Source organism: Scyliorhinus torazame, chromosome 3 (genome assembly GCF_047496885.1).
Source record: "Scyliorhinus torazame isolate Kashiwa2021f chromosome 3, sScyTor2.1, whole genome shotgun sequence".
Lineage (NCBI taxonomy): Eukaryota > Metazoa > Chordata > Chondrichthyes > Carcharhiniformes > Scyliorhinidae > Scyliorhinus > Scyliorhinus torazame.
In genome coordinates this window covers 250,372,113-250,398,780 of record NC_092709.1, presented here as the reverse complement: position 1 = coordinate 250,398,780, position 26,668 = coordinate 250,372,113, and the positions used below count along the sequence as shown (strand labels likewise).

Here is a 26,668-nt window from a genome sequence, read left to right as displayed (position 1 = left end):
CGGTGACAGCCTTGCCCGGTCGGCCGTCGGGAAACAGCCGGCAGTTCTCTCTTGCGGCCACAGACTTCCGTTAGATCATGCCCCCATGATCTCTGTATGTAGTAATACATGATCAGACTATGTTAAGCTAGTACAGGCAACTGAACAATGGATGGCCACACTATCAGGACCTATATAAAGGGTTCCCCGCTCTTTCCGAGAGGAGAGTGTGTCTGGCGTGCAGAGAGGACAGAGCTAGAGAGAAGAAGTTAATAGATATCAGTATTTAGCATTATCTTATTTAATAGTTTAATCCACAGTTATTTGTTTGTTTACCAGTTTAGTGTTAAGTAAAAAGAACTCACAAGATTATTTTATATTACTCATTAAATTACTTTATCATCACTGGAAGGCCATGTCTATATTTCAACAAATCGGCCAGACAAAAAGAGTAATATATATATTACAATATCGTAATATAACACCCCCTATCTCACGATTTTACCCTTGTAAGGTGAAAAATACTAAACTTTTCTTTAGAATTTGTACACTTCTGTTTATTGCTAGTAGTCATTTATATGCTGTGTATTACTCATGAACAGTAAGAAGGAATTGAACTCACAGGGTTTCTTTCTCTTTGACAGACCATAAGCAAAGTGCTGCTACAGTATGCTGATATTCTTTTGAAGAACTTCAAATCCTACTGTTCCAAGGAGACATTAGTTAGTAAATTTTTATTTGTTTTCATTCTTATTAAGTATTGTTTTAGATTTAACTATATTTTTAATGCAGGGAGAAGGAAAATACCTATGCTCGTATTATAAAACCCAAGATCCCATGTTTACAGTTTTATTCATGACGTTCTATTTTTAAAGGATTGTATATTTCAGTTACCATTTAAAGTGTTTGTCCAAATTTTATTCTTCCCTAACTGTATCACATCATATTTCTCTGCATGAGTTGGATCCAGCATCATCCTTCCTAATCCAATAATCAATGCCTCCATCCATCATCCAATGTTGGATGAGGAGAAACTTCCTCCAACCACTTCCTGGGAAGACTGTGCCATTGGGGTGGGGATTCGCCAATTCTGAGGCAATGTCTGGAGCATGTGTCTTGTGTTATGACCAAAATGTCAGTGCCGCCCCTGCACCAATGATCTGCCCGGTGGGGGGGCTAGCAGCCGCGCCACGCCAAACCCCCGGCTTTCCCTGCAGATAAGGTCGGAGAATTGCCTGGTCCGTGGCCGCGCATGCGCAGAGCGGTGACCTGCAGCAGTTGCGCAATACAACATGGCGCAGGCTGCATGTGGACCAGGCCTGCCAGATAGTGCCCCCCCTGTAATCCCCCTTGCCACCCCCGGACCATCCCCCAAAAGTCCCCCCAGCTCCCGCCAAAACCCCCCTGGCTGGCGGAGCGACTGCCCCCCCCCCCTCCCCGACTTTGGCAGCGCTGGACACAAACCGCGGCCACCACGTGAGGCTGACTAAACCTCAGACCACAAGTGAGCCACGCCTTCGGGAAATTGGCCCTTCGGGAGCAGAGCATCAGGAGAGGGCCTTCAGGTGACGTCCTGAGACCGTCCCAACGGCGTGCAGCATATTAATTGATGATGCTGTTTTGGAGGGGGCGGAGCATCTGAAAACAGCCAACGGCCCCGATTTTGGCATCAAAAGGGATTCTCCGGCCAATCATGCGATTTCGGTGTCGCCGATCGGAAAATCCCGCCGACTGTCTTCGGTTCCGATGCAAACTCTCTTAGGGAAGAATAAACTTTCCAATCCTGGTAACTGCCATTAAGCTGATGATTAAGACCATTCACAAAATTGTGCTGAGAGAGATCTCACTGAGTATCCAACCACTCATTGACATAACCACTAAGACTGTGTAACATCGCTCAACTCTGACCTTGCTTTAGCTCACCTGATGCTGAAATCTTCACCCATGCCTTTTCACCTGTAAACCTGACAACTCCAATGCTCTCCTGACCACCCCCCCCCCCGCCATTTATTTAAACTTGTGCTCATCCTAAATTCTGCTGTCCATATATTAACTAACTCCAAATCTCATTCAGCCACCAGCCCTGTGCTTCTGACCATGACAGGCTGCCACCCTGCCAACACCTTCATTTTAAATTCCTCATCCTTGTTTCTGAAAACTCTGCATGGCCTTGCCCCTCCCTATCTGTGCAGCCTCCTCCAACCTGACAAGACTTCAAGATCTCTGCAGTTTTCTCCTTATAGCTGAAACTGAATATAGCTGTTTTATATGCTGTTGTATAAAACTGAATGCAGGTTTGACTGAAAAAAATAAAGAAACTGAGTCATTGTTAATCAAACAATTTTACATTTCTATCCATCAGCCTTGCATTCTGATGAATAATGTACAACAACTGAGAGTTCAGCTGGAAAAGATGTTTGAAGCGATGGGTGGTAAAGAGGTAAGAATCTGAACTTGTAGATTCCCTCTATACATGTTAATTATGAAGTAAAGTGTCACTTGGAGCAATACCTTTTTTTTGCCTTTGTGTGCAGCACGGTAGCACAGTTGTTCGCACTGTTGCTTCACAGCACCTGGGTCCCAGGTTCGATTCCCGGCTTGGATCACTGTCTGTGTGGAGTCTGCACATTCTCCCCATGTCTGTGGGGTTTCCTCCGGGTCCTCCGGTGTCCTCCCACAAGTCCCGAAAGACGTGCTGTTAGGTGAATTGGACATTCTGAATTCTCCCTCAGTGTCCCCGAACAGGCGCCGGAATGTGGCGACTAGGGGCTTTTCACAGTAACTTCATTGCAGTGTTAATGTAAGATAACTTGTGACATTAAAAAAAGAATAGCGCACCATTACAGAACCATCACAAATAAAAGTCCATCCTTTCCTGCTGTGACTCTGGCTTCAAAATACACAAGTGACAACTGTCTCCAGGCTACCAGCGAGGCAAAGGCCTCTTTCTTTCGACACCCCGAAAATCGGCACTACTGGCCTCGGGACAACCTTCACCCTCAGTACCTCAGACATAACGTCAGCGATCCCCCGCCAGAATACATCCAGTCTCGGACAAACCCAAAACATGTGCACATTGTTCCCCCCCCACCCCCCTCCGTGCACAGCCCACACCTATCTTCCAACCTCTCAAAGAACCTGCTCATTCTGGCTACCTGCACATGCGGCCTATTAACTACTTTAAATTGAATAAGGCTAAGCCCAGCACACAAAAGAGGATACATTCACTCTCCTCCGAGCCTCCTCCTCGTATAAACCAGCCTCCACCTCCCCACAAGCTCTTCCTCCCAGTTCCGAAAACTTCTCATATACGTGCACTCTCCCAATCCATAAATTCTTTATAAAAGACCAACACCCTACCTCGCCAACTCCTGTTTTCAACACCACCTTGTCATGCAGCCCCGGGGGTGGCAGGTCGGGAAAGGACTGCACCTGCTTCCTCACATCCCGAACCTGTAAGTACCGGAACCCATTCCCGTTGGGCAGCTCATATTCCTCTTCCAGTTCCTTTAGGCTCGAGAAGCTGCTCCCCACGATTAAGTCTCCAAACCGATCGATCCCTGCCCACCGCCACCCCCGGAACCCTGCGTCTAGCCCACGCGGAACAAACCTGTGATTCCCACAGATTGGTGCCCAAACTGAGGCACCCTCCAAACCTCAGGTGCTACTGCCACTGTCCCCATGCCCTCAGGGCCGCCACCACTACCGGACTTGTGGAGTACCTGGCCAAGGAGAACGCAGAGGAACTGTCAACAGTGATCCTAAGCGACGACTTCCGGTTGCGGTGATGCGTTGCTAGCCGCACGTTTCGGCGGCTCCAGCTCCGACGGACCTTCGGGCTCTTTTAAGAGCCCCAACGGGGAATGTTTTGACGACGCAACCCGGTGTGGGGTGTGTGAGAAGGGAGTCCCCCCCCCCCCAACGAAGGAGGAAAAAACCAGCGGCGGCGGCTGCAGCGCGAGGAATCGTTGACCAAAGGGTCAGAAAGAGAGAAGTACAAGATGGCGGCGGAGAAAGCGCAGGCGACATGGGGGCCTGAGCAGGATGAAATTGTGAGACGGTGCATGGAGCTGCTGAAGAGGGAGGTGCTGACCCCGATGCTACAGGCAATTGAGGGGCTCAAGGAGACACTAAAGACCCAGGAGACAGAGCTCCGCGTGGTGGAGCAGAAGGTGACAGATATTGAGGATGAGATCCTGGGCCTGGCGGTTAAGACACAGACGCACGAGGTACTTCATAAAAAGTGTACTGAAAGGATCGAGGCCTTAGAAAACGGAGCGCGAAGGAAGAACCTTCGGATACTGGGTCTCCCTGAGGGTGTGGAAGGAGTGGACTGTGGAGCGTATGCAAGTACGATGCTGAGCTCACTGATGGGTGCTGAGGCCCCTACGGGCCCCTTGGAGGTGGAGTGGGCAAATCGGATTCTGGCGAGAAGACCAAAAGCGGGAGAACCACCCAGGGCGATAATCGTGCGATTTTACCGCCTTAAGGATAGAGAAGAGGTCCTGAGATGGGCTAAAAAGGTGCGGAGTAGCAGATGGGAGAATGCAGTGGTACGGGTGTACCAGGATTGGAGTGCGGAGGTGGCGAGAAGGAGGGTGAGCTTTAACCGAGCCAAAGAGGTGTTGCATAAAAGGAAGGTGAAGTTCGGGATGCTGCAGCCGGCAAGACTATGGGTCACGTATCAGGAGAGACACCATTATTTCGAGACGGCGGAGGAAGCATGGACCTTTATCAAAGAGGAGAAATTGGATCGGAACTGAGGGACTGATGCTGCAGGAAATGTTATTGTTAATGTTATGGTTGAAGTTAATTGAGAAGTAAATTGGGAAGGGGGGAGACATTGGGGAAATGTGGGCGCCGGTGAGGGGGGAAAGACGGGACATAGTTGGAGAATGGGGAAGGGGAGGGGGAGGGGAAAGGGAGCTGCGCCATAAGAGGCGGGTCAGGTAAAGGGATGTTCCTGCGCCAGAAAGAATAAGGCGGGAAGACAGGCGCAAGGCGGATGGGAGTTCCCCACACGGGGGGGTCGAGGAGTGAGCAGGAGTAGCCGGGGTCAGTTGAAGTCAGCTGACTTACGGAAGTAATATGGGGAGAGCAATCACGCTAGAAAGAGATCTAGCCGGGGGGGGGGGGGGGAACAACTGGGTTGCTGCTGCGGAAATCCAAAAGGAAATAGCTAAAGAGTGGGTGGACGGGGATGGTGTGCGATGCTGGGGGAGCGAGCGGGAGCGCGGAGGCGGGATATGGGACTGGCCTAGAGAAGGTAATGGCTAGTCGACACGGGAGGGGGGCAGGTAGCCCCCTAGTGAGGCTGATCACGTGGAACGTGAGAGGCCTGAACGGACCGAGTGCTCGCGCATTTGAAAGGACTAAGGGCAGACGTGGTTATGCTCCAAGAGACGCACCTAAAGGTGGCGGACCAAGTTAGGTTAAGGAAAGGATGGGTGGGACAGGTGTTCCACTCAGGACTGGACGCAAAGAATAGAAGGGTGGCCATTTTAGTGGGGAAACGGGTAGCATTTGAAGCAAAGAACATCGTAGCAGATAGCGGAGGTAGATATGTAATGGTGAGTGGCAGGCTGGAGGGAATGGAGGTCGTGTTGGTTAATGTGTATGTCCCAAACTGGGACGATGCGGGATTTATGAGACGGATGCTGGGGCGTATACCGGACCTGGAGGTAGGAAACTTGATTTTAGGAGGGGACTTTAATACGGTGCTGGACCCGGGGCTAGATAGATCCAGCTCAAGGACCGGAAGAAGGCCGGCAGCGGCCAAGGTACTTAAGGGGTTTATGGACAAAATGGGGGGAGTGGATCCATGGCGATTTCTTAGACCTAGGGCTAGGGAGTTCTCCTTCTTCTCCCATGTCCATAAAGTGTACTCCCAGATAGATTTTTTTGTTTTGGGAAGGTCGTTGATTTCTAGGGTGGAAGAAGCTGAGTACTCAGCCATAGCGGTTTCGGATCATGCCCCACATTGGGTGGACCTGGAATTAGGAGAGGAAAGGGAGCAGAGAACACTCTGGCGATTAGATGTGGGACTGATGGCGGATGAGGGAGTGTGTGCAAGAGTGCGGGGGTGTATTGAGAGATACCTGGAGGTCAATGACGACGGCGAGGTCCCTGTGGGAGTGGTATGGGAAGCACTGAAAGCGGTGGTCAGAGGAGAGCTGATCTCCATTGGGGCCCACAAAAGGAAAACAGAGGCCAAGGAAAGGGAAAGATTACTGGGGGAGATTTTAAGGGTGGATAGGGAATTTGCAGAGACCCCGGAGGAGGAATTGTACAGGGAGAGGAGACAACTCCAGACGGAGTTTGACCTTCTGACCACCAGAAAGGCGGAGGTACTGTGGAGGAAGGCACAGGGGAGGAGGTATTAATATGGGGAAAAGGCTAGTCGCCTGTTGGCTCATCAATTGCGAAAGAGGGCAGCAGCGAGGGAGATAGGAGGAATTAGAGACGAAAGGGGAGACACGGTGCGAAGGGCAGGAAAGATAAATGAGGTGTTCAAGACCTTCTATGAGGAACTGTATAGGTCTCAACCCCCAGAGGGAGAGGAGGGGATGCGGCAGTTCCTGGACCAATTGAGGTTCCCGAAAGTGGAGGAGCAGGAGGTGGTAGGCCTGGGGGCACCGATTGGGGTGGACGAGGTTATTAAGGGACTGGGAAGCATGCAAGCAGGGAAGGCCCCGGGACCAGACGGGTTCCCGGTGGAATATTACAGAAAATATGTGGACTTGTTGGCCCCGTTGATGGTGAGGACGTTCAATGAGGCCAGGGAAGGGGGGACGCTACCCCCGACGATGTCGGAGGCGACGATATTGTTAATTTTGAAGAGGGATAAAGATCCGTTGCAGTGTGGGTCCGATAGACCTATTTAATTACTGAACGTGGACGCCAAATTGATGGCAAAGGTACTGGCATCGAGGATAGAGGACTGTGTCCCGGGGGTGGTGCACGAAGACCAGACAGGGTTCGTAAAAGGGAGACAACTGAATGTTAACGTGCGACGACTACTAGGGGTGATAATGATGCCCCCAGTGGAAGGGGAGGCAGAGATAGTGGCGGCAATGGATGCAGAGAAGGCATTTGATAGGGTGGAGTGGGAGTATTTGTGGGAAGTGTTAAGGAGGTTTGGGTTCGGGAACGGGTTTATTAGCTGGGTTAGACTTCTTTATGGGGCTCCAACGGCAAGTGTAGTTACAGGTTGACATAGATCGGAGTATTTCCGACTATATAGGGGAACAAGACAGGGATGCCCGCTGTCTCCATTGTTGTTCGCGTTGGCAATTGAACCTCTGGCCATGGCGTTGAGAGACTCCAGGAAATGGAGAGGGGTGATTAGAGGGGGAGAAGAACATCGAGTCTCGTTATACGCAGATGACCTACTGTTATACGTGTCGGACCCAGCGGGGGGGATGATAGAGGTTATGCGAATTTTGAGGAGGTTCGGGGATTTCTCGGGGTATAGGCTAAACATGGGGAAGAGTGAATTATTTGTGATACATCCAGGGGACCAGAGTAGAGAGATAGAAGGCTTGCCTCTAAGGAAAGTGGAAAGAAACTTCCGATACCTGGGGATTCGGATCGCTAGGAGCTGAGGAACCTTGCACAGACTTAATCTGACATGGCTGGTAGAACAAATGGAGGAGGACTTCAAGAGGTGGGACATGCAGCCTCTGTCGCTGGCGGGCAGGGTGCAAGCAATTAAGATGATGGTCCTCCCGAGGTTCTTATTTGTATTTCAATGTCTCCCTATACTAATCACCAAGACCTTTTTTAATAAAATAGACAGGAGCATCACGAGCTTCGTGTGGGCAGGGAAAGTTCCGAGAGTAAGGAGGGGGTTCCTTCAGCGTAGTAGGGACAGAGGAGGATTGGCACTACCGAACTTGGGCGATTACTATTGGGCCGCCAATGTGGCAATGATACGTAAATTGATGATGGAGGGTGAGGGAGCGGAGTGGAAAAGACTGGAGAGAAAGTCCTGTAAAGGGACGAGTTTAGAGGCGCTGGTGACGGCGCCGCTACCGTTCTCACCTAAAACGTTTACCACGAACCTGGTGGTGGCGGCAACATTGAATATCTGGGGACAGTGGAGGCAGACAGAGAGGGGTGCGGGGAGCCCTGGTGGGGTCCCCAATCAGGAACAACCATAGGTTCGCCCCAGGAAGAATGGATGGAGGATTTCAGAGCTGGTACCAGTTGGGAATTAGGAGGGTGGGAGATTTATTTATAGAGGGGACTTTTGGGAGCATTGGAGGAAAAGTATAAGTTGCCCCGGGGAAATTTCTTGAGATATATGCAGGTGAGGGCGTTTACTAGACAACAGGTGAGGGAATTTCCGTTGCTCCCGACACAGGGGATACAGGACAGAGTGCTTTCAGGGGTGTGGGTCGGAGAGGGCAAGGTGTCAGAGATTTACCGAGAGATGAGGGAAGAGGGGGAGGAGTCGGTGGGCGAACTAAAAGGAAAGTGGGAAGAAGAACTAGGGGAGGAGATAGAGGAGGGTTTGTGGGCTGATGCCCCAAGCAGGGTAAATTCCTCTTCCTCATGCGCCAGGCTTAGCCTGATTCAATTTAAGGTGCTACTTGGAGCACACATAACGAGAGCAAGATTGAGCAGGTTCTTTGGAGTGGAGGACAAATGTGGGAGGTGTGGCGGGAGCCCGGCAAACCACGCACATATGTTTTGGGCGTGCCAGGCACTGGAAGGGTATTGGAAGGGAGTGACGGGAGTGATTTCGAAGGTGGTGAAGGCCCGGGTCAAACCAGGCTGGGGGTTAGCTCTATTTGGAGTTGCGGATGAGCCGGGAGTGCAGGAGGTGAAAGATGCCGACGTTGTGGCCTTTGCGTCCCTAGTAGCCCGGCGCAGGATCCTACTCATGTGGAAGGAGGCGAAACCCCCCCGGACTGGAGGCCTGGGTAAATGATATGGCGGGGTTCATTAAACTGGAGCAGATAAAGTTTGCCCTGAGAGGATCGGCTCAAGGGTTCACCAAGCGGTGGCAGCCGTTTCTCGACTACCTAGGGGAACGTTAGAGGGAAGACAGATGACCAGCAGCAGCAACCCAGGGGGGAGGGGTGAGGGGGGGTTTAGTTTAGGTCAAAAGATAATGGGGTTTTGTTATTTGTGTATTGTTAAAAAATTCTGTATTGTTACGTTTGCTTTGTAAGAGGGGAAAAATTGTTGTTTGGGAAAAATTTTCAATAAAATATATTTTAAAAAAAAACAGATCCTAAGCTAGTGTCCTTACAAGAGTCTGCCTCCATCCACTCCCACAATGACCCTCCACCACTACCCACATTAACCATGGCTATATTTGCTGCCCAGTAATAGTTCATCAGGTTTGGCAAGGCCAACCCATCCCCCCATGTCCCCACTCCAGCAGCACCTTCATTACCCGAGGGGGATTTCCCCACCCAAAATCAGGGCGTTAACTTTTCTGAAAAAGGCCTTTGGGGGATAAAAATCGGAAGGTTCTGAAAAATGAATAGGAACCTCGGAAGCACCGTCATTTCACTGTCTGCGCCCGCCCCGCCAGCGACAGCACGCCCCACCTCTTAAAATCCCCCTTCATCTGCTGTACCAACCGCACCAGGTTCAAATGTGCAATTGTTCTCATCAATGCGCTAACTGAATGCCCAAGAATCTAAAGTTCATCCCCACCACTTTAAACGGAAGCTCACCCAGCCTCCTCTCCTGTCCCCTTGCTTGAATCGTAAAACCGGAAGAATTCTAGGATGTTCATGATACCCCCTAATGCCACCCAACGGGTCCGAAATGTAAAGTAAGAAATAAGACCCCCACCTCCAGCCCCTGCCCCTCCCCCACTCAATTGGACAGTTTGAAAATCAGAGAGTAGGCACATTTCAAAGTGAAGGGTAAGAAATGTGCTCACACTTAAACACAATGTTCACTCACAGTTGAACTGGGGAACAAAGTTCTGCATGTGCATATTACAGCATCGCTGTACTTCAGCACATGTATGGCCTGGTGCTCACCCTTTAATCAGCAGTTAAACATCCGTAAGATCAAGCTTTCTTCTGCATCAGAAATTTTAAACCTGTATAGCAGCTGCCTACGGTCTTATTGAATTTTGTTTCATAAGGTGGTTGTAGTTGCATTGCAGTCAACATTCAGCTCCAGCATCACGCCATCCCAGAAAAGCTGTGCATTGGTTAAAGTCTCAGCAGGTCTGACAGCATCTTGTGGTGTTCTTTGTGTTGCTTATTTCGGATGGATTGCGTAGTGTTCCACAAAGACCACAGTATAGCTTTTACTTTAACAAAACTATGATTTTATTTACATTACTAAACTGGGTTTCGACACTTAGTCCTTTTAGAATACAGAATTGATCAATAACATAAAGCTGCACTGACCTACTGATAATCTCACTCACTGCTTTAACTATAATCTAACCTTCTCACACTATCTGCTCTGGTGACCTTCACTAGCTGTCTCCTGCTTATTCCTCCCCTAAGGTCTAGCATCACTGCTTTATGTTGTAGTATCTGCAGTTCCCTCTAGGGGCTATTCATGGTACTACATTAACCCTTGTAATGCTGATAGTTATGATTATACCACACATCTGTGGAGAGAGAATGAAGCTAATGTGTTAAGTGTGGCTTTCTTTGTCAAGCTAGAGAGACCTGGAAATAGGATGAGATTTATACAGTTGTTGGGGGGGACGGGGGGGGGGGGAGAGCGGTGTGGAGCAGTGGGGCTAGATAGAGGGCCAGCAATAGATAGAGGTTGACTGATTGGAAGTGCAGCACGGAGATTAGTTAGCCCCTCAAATAGCCCACTCACGCATTATGATGAGGTCAAGGGTTACTTAAAGAGGTTACCATGTATGAGTGAAAGTCAGAATAAGTAATTTGCACCTTTGTCCATGGCGATTTACAGGCCTGTCAGACTTTAGCAATAACTTTGCGATTCATCTGTCACAGCGTGATCTGTACCACACTCTCACCCATCAGTTATTCTGTACATCGGAACCTCGATAGATACCACACTGAATCACAAAATACTAATGCTTGTCTCCAATTCATGTAATAGCTTCTACTCGATTGTAAAAAGCCTTGTCAGATTTTTTTGCTGTTTGGATTCAAAGGTAATGTAATGATCAGTGGTGTACTTAAAGACTCACTGAAGAGCAACACATTTTTCCTCCATTTATGCTGTGATTAGTTGAAGCTCAGACAGGGCATTGCCGGCGGGAAAATGGGCAGTGACAGTAGCAATGATTGTTAATGCATTATGGGTGTGCGGTCACATTATTTTACATTAAATGTCATCATGCGGCACCTGCACAGCTGCTGTTGTCATGCGAGAGTACCTTTAAGAAACAGACTACTTGCAGTGATGTCAGAGTGGGTGGAGCTGGGCTGTCTGTCAGCTTTTTACTTTTGTTTTTGAGCAGGCTGCAGGGTGTGTTTTAGTTTCGTTTTCAGAGCTGGATTGCTGCAGTCACAGCAGAAGGTGTATGAATCTCTCTCTGTAATCTAAAGACTGTAAATCGATCCTGGTGATTTAAAACTAATAACAGTAATGACTTTAACCTGATGTGCTTCTGGTAAAAGGTGTTTTAAGTCGTATGGATGTTTAAAGGAAAGCTTAAAGGATTACTGTTAGAGGTGAAAATATCGAAGGCCTGAATATAAGTAAAAAAAGCAGTTTATTATATCAAAATTCTGGGAGAAAAGGCCTGAGGCTCCACAGCCTATTGACGGCACCCTTTCTCACTTGAGCTAAGGCTCACACGGGTTAATATACAGATTCAAGGGGCGGAATTAGATGTATTCTTATTTCCATACAATCAATCACCTTTATTCACGTCATAATTCATTACATACAAATAATTAGTCCTCCATTATCTCAGTCCATGCCTTAAATGGTTATTAGTTTGTAATCTACAGCCTTTTCCTGTTGTTGCTAAATCTTCAGCTTGCAGCTAGCCGGGCCGAGCAGGGATATCTTAAGGATTTTAGACCTTGGGCAAAGTTTGTGAATAGTCCATTGTCTCTGGGTCAGCACCTGGCGATGAGTCATTTGTTTCGCACACAGGGCTGTCTTTAGTAGCAGACACAGAAAGCACATTGAGCTGCAAAGTTAGCTACAATTTGCAACATAGTTAAGAATTAGTTGTATAATGCAAAAGCAGGATTTCCCACCAACATGTCCCACAGTCATATAATGTGAGAGACAGAATTGAATATAATGTGAGAGACAGAATTTTCTCACCAACAATGACTTAATGTTGTATTCTTTGGGGGTCGTATTTGAATTAATGGTTGCTAAGATGTTCACTATGTTTTAAAAAGGTTAACTTGAGTTCATAGAATAAACATTGTTTTGCTTTTAAAAAATACTTTTCCATTTCTGCTGTACCACACCTGTAGAGTGGGCCGTGTGCTCCCCATACCACAATCTATTAAAAGTTGTGGATCAGGTGAACTCCATGATACACTTTGGGGTTCTCTAAACCCTGGCCCATAACACTGTGAACACAATGATCATTGCTCATGAATGGCCTGTGGCAGGGACTGCGAATTACAGAATGGAATCATAGAAGTATAATTTTAAAATCTCCCAAATTGTTTTTAAAGCTGCCGGCAGATTGAGTACAAATCGGACAAACTCCTGGCCACTCTGGGAGGTTTGGCAACCTTACTTTGACACATTTGATGCATACTATATCAGTTGCAGTTGTTGCTGCTAATGGTGTTGCTGCTAAACTTATTGAGCTGAATTTTCCAACCCATGAAAGAGTGGGATGGAAAAAGGCAATCAACTTGCCTTGATTGGCTCTGTGACTTGTTTCTACTTCTGCGTGTTTCTGTTGCAGGCAGCACCCTAGCAATGATGTTTTCACACTGATAGCCATTAGGGCACTGAGCCACTTTTTAAAAATATTAATTCGTGGAATGAGGGCTTTGCTGCCTAAACCACTATTTATTCCTAATTGCCATTGAGAAGGTGGTTTTGAGCCTTCTTGAAACCCTGTAGTCCATATTTTCAAGAAAAGCCCACGGTGCTGTTTGGAAAGGCAATCCGGATTTTGACCAAGGAACAGTGCTGGAATATCGATATATTTCCAAGTCAGGATGGTGTGTCACATCGAGGGGAACTCCCAGGTGATGGTTTTCCTATGTACCTGCTTCCCTGGTGAATTCATGGAGATTGATGTCCCCGCTAAAGTAACTTTTGTTGCAATGGCAGCAATTGCACTACAACTGAAGATGTCTCCATGGCTTACACACTGAGTGGACATCCAAGCATTGAACCTTGCTGTCATCCCTAATTGGAAGAGATTCTTAAAGGCGGCTCCTTAGTTGGTCGTCTCCAGAAAAAGCTCTGGGTCTGAGGCTGCTGTCGGGGTCACGATACATCTGGGAAAATTCAACCCCTTGTAATTTATAATATACACTTAAGGTGAGGTGAGAGTGACTGCCCTTGACATCAAGCCACGTTTGACTGAGTCTGGCATCAAGGAACCCGAGCAAAACTGGAGTCAATGGAAATCAGGAGGAAAAGCCTCCACTGATTGGAATCAAAGCTGGCACAAAGGAAGATAGTTGTGTCTGTTGGTGGTCAATCATCTCAGCTTCAGGACATCACTGCAAGAGTTCCTCCCAGGTAGTGTCCTAGGCTCAGTCATCTTCAGTTGCTTCATCAATTACCTCCCTTTGATTTTAAGGTCGGAAGTGGGGAGGTTTGCTGACACCATTCCTCAGATACTGAAGCAGTCCATGTCCAAATGCAGTACTATTGAACCAGATATGATACAGCACAGTAGAGGGCCATTTGGCCCAAAGACGCCTAAATGCCCTTTCTGATCCCATCTTTCTGCACACGTTCCATAGCCCTGCAGCTACCAGCACTTAAGGTGCAGATTCAGGTACTTTTTAAAAGAGTTTAGGGGAGCTGCCTCCACCACCAACTCAGGCGGTGAATTCCAGAAACCCACCACACACAGGGCAGCACGGTAGCACAGTGGTTAGCACAATTGCTTCACAGCACCAGGCTCCCAGGTTCGATTCCCCGCTGGGTCACTGTCAGTGCGGAGTCTGCATGTTCTCCCAGTGTGTGTGTGGGTTTCCTCCGGGTGTTCCGGTTTCCTCCCACAGTCCAAAGATGTGCAGCTTAGGTGGATTGGCCATGATAAAATTGCCTTTAGTGTTGGGTGGGATTACTGGGTAATGGGGATAGGGTGGAGGTGTGGGTTTAGGTAGGGTGCTCTTTCCAAGAGCCGGTGCAGTCTCGATGGGCTGAATGGCCTCCTGCACTGTAAATTCTATGAATAATTCTATGAATCTATGACCCCTGTTTTTTGAACTCTCTGCCAAGGGAAACAGGTTCCTCTTGATAACTGTATCTCTATCCCTCACAATTTGGTATACATCAATCATGTCACCCCTCAGGCTTCTCTGTTCCAAGGAAAACAACCCTGACCTCTCCAATCTCTCCTCGTAGATACAATTCTTCAGCCCTGGCAACATTCTAGTAAATCTTCCCTGCACTCTCTCCAGAGCAATTACATCCTTCTTGTAACGTGGTGTTCAGTCTGCACACACTACTCCAGTTGTGTCCTTACCAGTGTCATACCCAGCTCCATCATTATATCCCTATTTTAGTATTCTATATCTCTGCCAATGAAGGAGAGCATTCCATATGCCTTCTTTACAACTTTATCTACCTGTGCTGCTACATTTAGGGACCTATGCTCTTGCGTGCCAAGATCTCTCACTACATCTACCCCTTTCAGTATATTCCCATTTATTGTGGATTCCCTTTTACTGTTTGACCTCCCTAAATAAATTACTTCACACTTAGCAGAGTTGAACTCCATCTGTTACTTTCCTGCCTACTCCACCAACCCACCTATATCATCTTGGAGCTTACAGCTATCCTCTACACTATCTACTACATGGTCAATTGCCGTCTGCAAAATTTCCCTATCGTGCCCCCCTCATCCAAATCGTTATCATATAGAACGAATAGCAGAGGTTCCAACACCGAGCCCTGCGGGACATCACTTGAAGCAGTTTTCCATTCACAATGGCAGCCATCAATCATTATCCTTTGTTTTCTGTTACTAAACCAGCTTTGGATCCAATTCACCGCATTACTCTGTATCCCATAGGCATTTACTTTTTTGACCAGTCTGCCATTTGGGACAATGTCAAATGCCATAGCAAAATCCATGTAGACAACATCCACTACCCCCTCCACATCAATCCTCCTTTTCACTTCTTCAAAGAATTCAATCAAATTTGTGAGGCATGAGCTCAACAAAGCCACTCTGATTATCCCTGACGCGCCCATGCCTTTCTAAGTGACAGTTTATCTGATCTCTCAGGATTGATTCTAACAATTTGCCCACCACTGAAGTAAGACTAACTGGCCTATAATTATTTAGCATTTCCTTAATACCCTTTTTAAACACAGAACCACATTTGCATTCCTCCAGTCATCCGCCCCCCCCCCCCTCCCCGTGACTCGTGAAGATTGGAAAATAATCCTCAGAGCATCTGATGTTTCCTCCCTGACCTCCTTCAACATTCTAAGAAATAATCCATCTGGCCCTGAGGACTTATCCACTTTCAAGGATTCCAACTCCTCCAATACTTCCTCTCTCGTTATGGCAGGGCACTGGAGGTCATGAATATTTATACAGTTCTCCGTGGGCGGAGCGAGCCGGCAGGAGCTACCGGCGAACCTGTAGTGCAGGTCCTACATTACATCTCCTATTACAGTGGTTCACCACATTCACCCCCTGTTAAAAATGAGTCCGGCGGGGGTGAAGTGAAACTATATACAATTAGTGCAATTATGTACAGTGGTAGGGAAAGAAAAGTCCATGTTAACGATCCGCAGTCCGTCAAAGGTTCAGCCGGTCCGGTGCTTCGTTGGGAGCGGCGTAACGGTGGCGGCGAAGTCGGTGCTGGCGGTGCTGATGCTGGCCAGTCATCGGGGAACTCCGGGAGCGTGCCGAAGTCCTCTTCGTTCTCTTGTGCGGAAAAGGGGAGGGGGGGGTGGGTGGTCCGGTGGGGTCAATATTGGCGGCGGGGTGGGAGGTGGGGGGGGTCTGTTGGGGTGGAACCTGACGGTGCCAGGTCCCTGAGTGAGACAGTATCTTGGCGGCCGTCGGGGAACTCAACGTAGGCATATTGAGCGTTGGCGTGGAGCAGGTGAACCCTATCCACCAAGGGGTCCGCCTTGTGGAGTCGGACATGCCTACGGAGAAGGACCGGTCCTGGAGCAGCGAGCCAAGTCGGGAGCGACACCCCGGATGTGGACTTCCTGGGGAAGGTAAAAACATGTTCATGGGGTGTGGTATTAGTGGAGGTGCACAATAGTGACCGGATAGAGTGCAGAGCGTCAGCGAGGACCTCCTGCCAGCGAGAGGCTGGGAGGTTCCTGGACCATAGGGCCAGCTGGACGGCCCTCCAAACCATCCCATTCTCCCGTTCTATTTGCTCGTTTCCCCGGGGGTTGTAGCTGGTCGTCCTGCTGGAGATGATACCCCTGCTGAGCAGGAACCAACGCAGCTCATCGCTCATGAATGAGGATAACCTGTCACTGTGGATGTAGGCGGGGAAACCGAACAGAGCAAAGATGGTGTTGAGGGCCTTGATGACCGTGGCAAACATCATATCGGGGCATGGGATGGCGAAGGGGAATCTGGAGTACTCATCGACCACACTGAGAATGGACATGTTACAGTCGGTGGAGGGGAGGGGCCCTTTGAAATCCACGCTGAGGCGTTCAAAGGGGCGGGAAGCCTTCACCAGGCGCGCATGGTCTGGCCGGTAGAAGTGCGGCTTGCACTCCGCACAGACATGGCAGTCCCTGGTGACTGTCCTTACTTCCTCGAAGGAGTAGGGCAGATTGCGAGCTTTGACCAAATGGTACAATCGAGTGACCCCCCCCGGGTGACAAAGGCTGTCGTGTAGGACCCGGAGTTGGTCCACTTGTGCGCTGGCACATGTACCTCGGGAGAGGGCGTCTGGGGGCTCATTGAGTTTACCGGGGCGATACAAGATTTCGTAATTATAGGTGGAGAGCTCGATTCTCCACCGCAAGATTTTATCATTTTTAATCTTGCCCCGCTGTGTGTTATTGAACATGAAGGCTACCGACTGTTGGTACATAAGGAGAGTGAATCTCTTACCGGCCAGGTAATGCCTCCAATGCCGCACAGCTTCAATGATAGCTTGGGCCTCCTTTTCGATGGATGAGTGTCGAATTTCAGAGGCATGAAGGGTGTGGGAAAAGAATGCCACGGGTCTGCCTGCCTAGTTTAGAGTGGCAGCAAGGGCGACGTCTGAAGCGTCGCTTTCTACTTGGAAAGGCAGTGACTCATCCACTGCGCGCATCCCGGCCGTGGCCATGTCTGCTGTGATACGGGCAAAAGCGTGTTGTGCCTTGGCCGCGAAGGGGAATTGGGTGGACTGAATGAGTGGGCGGGCCTTGTCTGCATAGTTTGGGACCCACTGAGCGTAGTAGGAAAAGAACCCCAGGCAGTGTTTGAAGGCCTTGGGGCAGTGGGTGAGGGGAAGTTCCATGAGGGGGCGCATGCGGTCGGGGTCGGGCCCGAGATGTCCGTTTTGGACTATATAGCCGAGAATAGCTAACCGGGTCGTGCTGAACACACACTTTTCTTTGTTGTAGGTCAGGTTGAGAAGAGTGGCAGTGCGGAGGAATTTATCGAGGTTGGCATCATGGTCCTGCTGGTCATGGCCGTAGATGGTGACATTATCTAAGTACGGAAAGGTGGCCCGCAAACCATACTGGTCGACCATTCGGTCCATCTCTCTTTGGAAGACCGAGACCCCATTTGTGACACCGAAAGGGACCTTAAGGAAGTGGTAGAGGCGACCGTCCGCCTCGAAGGCAGTGTATGGCCGGTCCGACTTCCGGATGGGGAGCTGGTGGTAGGCGGATTTCAGGTCAATTGTTGAGAAAACCCGGTACTGCGCAATCTGATTGACCATATCAGATATGAGTGGGAGGGGGTACGCGTCGCGCTGCGTGTACCGATTGATGGTCTGGCTGTAGTCCACGACCATCCTGTGTTTCTACCCAGTTTTAACCACGACCACTTGGGCTCTCCAGGAGCTGTTCCTGACCTCGATAATACCCTCCTTAAGTGGCCGCTGGACATCGGACCTGATGAAGGTCTTGTCCTGGGGGTGCTGTACCGTCTGCTCCTAGTGGCAACGGGCTTGCAATCCGCAGTTAGATTGGCAAAAAGGGAGGGGGGAGCGACCTTGAGGGTCGTGAGGCCGCAAACAGTAAGGGCGGGGGGGGGGGAAGGGCCCGCCAAATTTAAGGGTGAGGCTCTGGAGGTTGCACTGGAAGTCCAGGCCCAACAGGAGTGCAGCGCAGAGATTAGGAAGGGCATAGAGGCGGAAGTTACTAAATTCTATGCCCTGGACCGTGAGGGTGACTGTACAAAAGCCTCGGATCGGGACGGAGTGGGATCCAGAGGCTCGGGAGATCCTTTGATTGGCTGGGTGGACCGCGAGGGAGCAGCCCCTTACCGTACCTGGGTAGGGTCTAGGCTGAGGAGGTCGGCGGCGGGGTCCAGGAGGGGTAGGAAGGAGTAGAAGGGTGGGCAACGCGGCGGGAGGGGTATAATTGTATGTTACGGGATGCGTCCGCCATGGAGAGCGCCAAGGTTTTCGTCTCCGCCAGTTCGAGTGTGGCCCCTTCCAGTAATCGTCCTTGGATGCGGTGTGACGCAATCCCCGTCACGAAGGCATCGCGCATGAGGAGATTTGCGTGTTCGGCGACTATAACGGCCCGACAATCATGGTCCCGGACGAGTGGAATTAGGGCCCGCCAGAAGTCTTCGATGGACTCACCAGGTAGTTGCAAGCGGGTGGCGAGTACATGCCTGGCGACGAGCGTGTTCGCCTTCTTCGCGTAGTGTTGCTTGAGGTGTTCCATTGCTTTTGTGTAATTTGTGGCGTCTTGAATCAACGGGACCACGATGGAGCTCAGTCTGGAGTACAGGATGTTTATCTTCTGAACCTCCGTTGGCGCGGGGTCCGCCGCGTTAATGTAGGCCTCAAAACATGCTAGCCAGTGAGAAAAGTATTTCCTGTCGTCGGGCGAGTGCGGATCCAGCTGCAGGCGATCGGGCTTAATTTGGATATCCATTCTGTGGTAAATCTGACTGTAATAAATTGATGCACGATCAATTGCACAAAGACTAACGTTGGGTACAACTGTGGCTTTATTACAGTCAGATGTGTGGCCTCCTGCTGCAGCTGGCGAAATGGCAGGGCTCTGGAGGTCATGCATATTTATACAGTTCTCCGTGGGCGGAGCCAGCCGGCAGGAGCTACCGGCGAACCTGTAGTGCAGGTCCTACCTTACATCTCCTATTACAGTGGTTCACCACATCTGCATTATCCTTTTCCTTTGTGAATGCGGAGACAAAAAATTGTTTAAAACTCTTCCCATATCCTCTTCACACAAGTTCCCTTCTTCATCTCTGATAGGTTCCAATTTTTCCTTAACTAACCTTTGGCTCTTTATATACTGGTAAAACATCTTTAGGTTTTCCTTAATATTGCTTGCTAATATATTTTCATGCCCTCTCTTTGGTTTCTTTATTTTTTTTTACTTGATCGCTGTACTTTCCATATTCCTCAAGGCTATCTGCACTGTTGAGTTTTTTGTGACCTGGACAATACCCATCCAGACTTGGGCTGACAAGTGGTAAGTAACAATCGGGCCACAAAAGTGCCAGGCAATCACCTCTTTCAACAAGAGAGAATGTAACTATCGCCTCTTGACTTTCAGTGGCATTACCACCGCTGAAACCCCCATGATCAACATCTTGGGGGTTACCATTGACCAGAAAGTAGACTGGACTAGCCATATAAATGCTGGGCGCTATTCTCTCTCCCCTCCCCCCACCCCCCTCCCCCACGCCGGGTGGGAGAATCGCCGGGGCGCCGCACCACGCCGCCCCGACCCCCGCACGCGATTGTCCCACCCCCCGGAAACCAGCGGCGCGCGATTCGCACCGGGCCGCTCTGAGAACTGGCGAGCGACCTATCTCCGGCCCGGATGAGCCGAGCGGCCGCTACGACACGACAGGTTCCCGCCGGTGCCGTCCGCCCCTGGTCGCTGCTGGCGGGAATTCTGCGGGAAGGCTGGGGGGGGGGGGGGCGGCCTGTGGGGGAGGGAGGGGGGGTTCCTTCACCGGGTTGGCCTCCGATGGGGTCTGGCCCGCGATCGGGGCCCACCAATCGGCGTGCCGGCCTCCCCCCCCCCCCCGGGCCTACCTCCTTCCGCACGCGGCCCCAGAACACCGGCCCCATGTTGGTGAGGGCCCGGCGTGCGTAAGACGTTCCCCGCGCATGCGCAGGATGGCGCGGCCCAACTGTGCATGCACGGGTTGGCGCGGCGTGTAAGGACGCTGGAGCGGCGGCACAAACACTTGGCCTCCATATCGGAGAATTGCCCCCTCTGTGTCTACAAGAGCAGGTCAGAGGTTAGGAATCTGGGGCGAGGAACTCACTCTCTGACTCCCCGAAGTCTGCCCAAAATCTACAGGAGTGTGATGGAATATTCTCCACTTGCCTGGATGAGTGTAGCTCCAATATCATTCAAGAAGCTCGACATCATCCAGAACAAAGCAGCCTGTTGGATTGGCACCCCATCCACAAACATTGACTTCCTCACGCACCAACGTGGGTAACAGCTGAGTGCACCATCTACAACATGCACTGCAGGAACTCACCAAGGCTCTTTAGACAGCACCTTCCAAACCCATGACCGCTTCCAACTAAAACGACAAGGGCAACAGATACATGGGAACACCACCACCTGGAATTTCCACTCCAAGTCACTCTCTATCTTGACTTGGAAATATATTGCTTTTCCTTCATTGTTGCTGGGTCAAAATCCTGGAATTCCTCCATAACAGCACCATGGGTATGACAATAAATGCTGGCCTAGCCAGCGAAGTCCCTATCCCTTAAATGAATAACGAAAGTAATCTATCCCTTTGATCAGTTAATTGTGGTTTAATTCTACACTGAAAACTGTGTACTCTGGCCCAGAGCCACCATTTATGTGACATTTTATACACAAGTGCAGAGGTATGGTTAAAACAGGATTCATGTGAGTATTTAATTTGTGTTTATATTAACCTTTTTTGCATACATGAGTTGGACAATCTATTTCAAGCCCATATGCATCTGAGCAAATTAAGATTGAATGGACACCCTTGTCAATGTCCCTGTTAATTAAATGCTAGTGTAAAACCGAGTCCTGTTACATATTGTCTAGAGGTTTTGCATTCTCTGTTAAGGAAATTTTCCTTGACAATTAATACTCTTGCATCTGGTCTTGCTCTCAGTGGGATTAATAAACAAGGCTTTCCCTGTTGCTTTCAAACTGTCTGATTACTATTATATGTAATATAAAAGCAGCACATGAATTTGTTCCCAGTGTAATCAGTATTATCATGTTCAAACTTGTCATGTAATGATTTTTCAGCTGTTTTCTGTGTTTTTTCTTGTATATACCTGAAGGTGACCATGCCAGAGAAGAGTAAGAAATAATTAAATCAATATATATTTTTTGTGTATTTTCCGTCATATGCAAGAAAGATTATTTTATTATTCATTTATTACTAACAGTATTCCACTTATTTTTGTTTTACAATGATAATCTAGGCAACTCTATATTTAGTCCATCCGTGGTTCACAGAATTGTTACAGTGCAGAAGGTGTCAATTCAGCCCATTAAGATTGCACTGGCTTGCTAAAAGAGCATCCTACCTAATCCCACTACCCTGAAGTATCCCCGTAATCTTGCACACAATTTATTTTCAGATAGTATCCAATTCCTTTTTGAATACCTCAATCAAACCTGCCTCCGTCACCCTTTCCGCAAGTTCATTCCAGACTCCAACTACCGTCTGGGTGGAAACATTTTATTCATATCACTTCTTCTGCTTTTGCCCATTATTATGAATCTGTGCCTTCTAGTTCTTGATATACTCCTGAGACTGAATATTTTCTCACTATTTACCCTGCCCATACCCTTCAGCGTCAAGTCTCCTTTCAGTCTTCTTTTCTCCAAGGAAAACAGACCCAACCTCTCCAATCCATCCTCATAGCTACAGTTGTTTATCCCTGGAATCATTCTTGTGAATCTCCTCTGTATTTTCTTCAATGTCTTCACACTATTGCTCAGGTATGGTCCCCTGAACTGGACACCGTACTCCAAATGAGATCTAACTAGAGTCTTATATAAATTCAACATGATCTCCCTACTCTTGTACTCATTGCCCCTATTAATAAAACCTGGGCTATCATATACTTTATTAACTGCTCTCTCAACATGCCCTGCCATATTCAATAACTTATGTTGGCCTAATGAAATGCTGTTGAGTCACCTTGCAGCTATTATTCCTACAACTATTTGGCTTATGATATCTAGTGGGAGAGTCTCGAACTAGGGGGCACAGTTCAAAAATAGGGGACGTAATTCATATTGTGATGCTGAAATGAAGGGACGAAATGGCAATAAAGGGATTTGAACTGAGAGTTCCGAGTCTGCTGAGAAATTAAATTTTCAAGGATCTCAGACAAGAAGGAGAGGCAGAGATGCGATGATAGCTGGAGAGGAAGTATAGGTCAAAGGTGGGTTTTTGCGCAGGGATGATAATTTTGAAAGGATGAGGGATGAAACAAAAACAGAGAAGAGAATTAACAGTAGGTAGTTAGTTGCATGGTCAAGAATTAGCTGAGGCAAGAATGAAGTGTAGGGAGGTCAAATTCAGACAAGAAATCAGCTTGCAGAGAGTATTAGGGAGGGGAAAGATAGGAACATAGAAGTAGAAGTAGGCTATTTGGTTCCTCACAGCTGCTCCGCCATTTAAATAGATCTGGCTGATCTTCTACCTCAACGTCATCTTTCTGCACTATCCCTGTATCCCTTAATGTCATTGATATTTAGAAATCTATCGATCTATGTTTTGAACAACTTGAAGATGTTAGAGAGAAAAGAAAAGGAAACGTGACAGGGGTCATGAAAGGTAGAGACACCCGATCGTGTTAAAAGAAGAAGGAATTGCACATGACTGGGCAGAATCAGGTGGGTTGGAAAGGCTGCTGTTGAGTTTGGGTGAGAGCCTTAAAGTGGGTGCTCATGGGCATGGAACAGCATTTGATGGCAAGGACAAGAGGTAGAAATTTAGGCACCTTAAGAGCTGATGAACAGAAAGGATTAATGAATTAATGTGTCCAGGGTCAATCAGGCAAGTTGGAAAAATCCACAGGATGTAAGGAACACATTGCTCTCCTGCCCTTAATCACACTCTCACCTTCCCTCTCATTATACTTCCCCTCTCTCTCTCTCTCTCTCTCTTACACACGCATACACATTCTCCAGTTCCTTGGTCATCATTCTAGCTGCTTTCCCTGTATCCTCCAGTTTTGGGATCCACGACTGATATCTGGATTCCATTTAGGTGGAAACACTATGCTGGTATATTTAGGAATGTATTGTTGTAACTATTGAAACTGACATAAGATATATCTTTAATTGCAGCTGGATTCCGAGGCAAGTGACAGTTTAAAGGATCTACAGGTGAAACTAAACAATGTTCTAGATGATCTCAGTGATGTGTTTGGTGTTAGGTAAGTAATTGAAACATTTGCCTTTCTCTGCTTTATAAAATAAAGTTCTTCATGATATGCAGTTACAGAAGTGAACTGAATAGATTTAGCTCCAAAATCATAAAAACTGAGCTCCTGATGACTTGGAGCGAGGAGGATGGGGTTCATCAGACAACTGAGGCAGAAAGAAATCACTAAGATGGGCCAGCAGAGCCATTGACTGATTTGAAAAGAGAGATGAAAATTCTGAATTCAGCTGGGCAAGAGGTGCCAAAAGAGTTCGGAGAAGGTGGGAATAAGTATTGTTTTAAATGAGCTGAAACTTTCAGGGACATCAAGCCTTGAAGTAGGTTTTCATAGTTTGGAAGGTGGAGAGAGAGGGAGAAGTAGAATGAGTTGAGGGAAGAAGCAGGAAACGTTGCAGAGGTGGGTGTAAGCAGTCTTGGTAACAGAATGAATATGTGGAGAAAGCTCGGTTCAGGTTCAAGAAGTAGCCAAGGATATTGATGGAATAAAGGGGAGAGGCAGGTGGATTCTAGTGGAAGTGAGAAGAAAATACCATTGACTGGCATTGGGTAGAGAACACTTGTGATCATCTAGGTATTAATGTTGGCAAGGCAGTTTGGGAATACATCAATAGGCTTTGATAAAGATAAAGCTCTAGACATGGGGCTACCTGGGTGAAGAGGAAGAAGGCTAATAATGAATTCCCAGATTACACTGCAGGTAACATTACTTGTAGCAGAAGACAAGCCATTGAAAACAATATGGTGTTTGTGTTGTGACAGTTATGAATGAAATCAGGATAGACTGATCAACTGGGGATGAGAAGAGACTGGAAATCATAGATTTAATCACATAAGATGCCATTTGTAATCTTAATTAATCTACCCTGAGGACCATGGGCAGGATAGAAGCACAAATTTGAAGGTCACTATTGAAGAGTGGCGGGAGTGCAATAGCGAGTCACCACACATTCCAGGATTTTGAGTAGATAAGAAAGGTTGGAGTTAGCATGGAGTGGCAAGGATAGGTTCTTGATGAAGGAAGTAACAGTGGAAGTCTTGAAGTAAATGGGAATGTTTCTGGGCATAGAGACATCTTAATGATGTTCTCAAGTATGAGCTGAGGAAGTGAAATTGGATAATCTGGAGCTAGAATAGAAGGATCAGGGGAGCAGGTCAGTGGTTTCATGGATGAGATGGCTGAAGGTGAGAAGTGGGTTTAACAAAAGAGAACAGAAGAGGATGTTGAAGGGGGTTGGAGAATAGGATGAAGAACTTGAATTTAATCGGCCCAGCGGGGGTCTTGTTCATGAGTATTGGAAAGATGGGGAACCCCTGATGGAATTAAGTGCCCCAAAGGTATTTAGTTGGCCACAATTGGGACTTAACCCTGGGTTAAAGAGATGGAAGCTGCTGGGCAATCCAAACCTAGCAGTTCCTCATTGCTGTCAGCGCCACTGGGATTGGTGGCAGCTGCCAGAAATGCACCCACCAGAAACCCAGGAGCAACAAGAAACCCCACACCAAAAGTGAGCAAGGTGAGGGTGGCAAAGAGGAGGGATTCCTGTATTGGGTCTTTCCCACTTAATTGGTTACCTGACCCATCTCTCATACATTTGATAGCAGGCCTACATCAATTTAACACTCCAAAGAGTGCTAATTTGCTGGGGCTTCAGAGGGCTGCCAGTCAAGCAGATCTGTACTGGGCATCAACATCAAATGCTTATGTAGTCTCAGACATGGCAGCTGTGGCCAGGACTGGGACTATAAGCAGTCCCCAGATTCAAACTCCCAGAGTCCAGGATCAGGCAACTGTAGGGGGTCTCACAGCAGGCCCAAGGTGAAGGAGAGAGGGAGATGTGGGTTTTGATGGAGTAGCTGGGAGAAGAGAGAACACTACTAGGGGGCAGACATTGAGGGAGCGTCAATGTAGAAAGGGGGCCCTTGAAGGAGGCGACCCTTCCTTACTGTTCAAGGGTAGAGTAGGGTGACCTGCTAGGCTTGTGCGAGGATTTTAGGGGTGGAGTGGCAAGGATGGGTTCTCGATGAAGGAAGTAACAGTGGAAGTCTTGTTCCACTGTCACTTCCTTCATCGAGAACCCATCCTTGCCACTCCACCCCTAAAATCCTCACAAGCCTCAAAATTGAGGCAGAGTGGGAAGTGACCCTTAAGCTGCCTAAATTGGGGCGAGTAGGTCTTGTTCCCCAATGCCCCCTTAAAATTGTGGACTGGGAGCAGGCAGAAGGAGCGCAGCGGGAAGGGAAGGTCCCCTGGGGATTTTACAGATACCCCACCTGTAAACCGGAAGGCTGGGGATCATAAAATTCTGCCTATTGTTTCATTTTACATTTGTGAGATGGATTACAATGTCCATCTTTTCTGCAACATTTATACATAAAGACAAATTTGATGAAGTTTATTCATAGTTGTTAAGGTAGCCTTCCATAGCGAACAATAGCTTTAATTAAAGCAACTTGAAATCTGAAATACCTTCCTTTTCAAACTTTTACTTGTTTTACATGTGGACTTTATTGTTGTGAGATTGTACTAATTTTAACCTATGCTACGGCGTAGTTTCCAGCCTCGTCTTGATGAGTGTGTTAAACAGATGGGAGACATACTAAGCCAGGTCAAAGGAACTGGGAACGTGCCTGCTACTGCTCGCAATAGTGTGGCTCAGGATGCAGATAATGTGCTTGGACCATTGATGGACTTCTTGGATGGCAAGTGAGTTATGAGAAAGAAAAGTAACTGAGATGTAATAGAAAGCATGAGGCACTTCCAAGTAAAAACTAAATATATAAATTGAAAAGTGCACAGTACAAATTTCTGGATTGTGTTTTTTAGGAATTGCTTGTTGTCGTGATTATTTTCTGTAAATGCTATTCCCTCATTCGATTATTAATTGAAAATGAACTTGATATAAGAGTAAATCCCCTCCACCTGCCCTGGGAATCCTTCTATCTGTTATTTAAACACAGTTGTTCTTCTTATCAAGTGTAAGTTTACTGTTTATTGTACAG

At 48.1% G+C, this 26,668-nt stretch overlaps 1 protein-coding gene across 10 annotated transcripts in view; it reads left to right on the top strand.

Moving 5' to 3' along the window:
- The window catches only part of LOC140409050 (protein unc-13 homolog B-like), a 933,512-nt gene that overhangs the window by 836,720 nt on the left and 70,124 nt on the right, over positions 1 to 26,668 (top strand). For all 10 annotated transcript variants that reach the window (XM_072497095.1, XM_072497100.1, XM_072497102.1 and 7 more), the window contains 4 exons: positions 624 to 701; positions 2,342 to 2,419; positions 23,572 to 23,660; positions 26,220 to 26,372. In XM_072497095.1, coding sequence (XP_072353196.1) covers positions 624 to 701; positions 2,342 to 2,419; positions 23,572 to 23,660; positions 26,220 to 26,372 — 398 coding nt within the window. The remainder of the gene's footprint in view (positions 1 to 623; positions 702 to 2,341; positions 2,420 to 23,571; positions 23,661 to 26,219; positions 26,373 to 26,668) is intronic.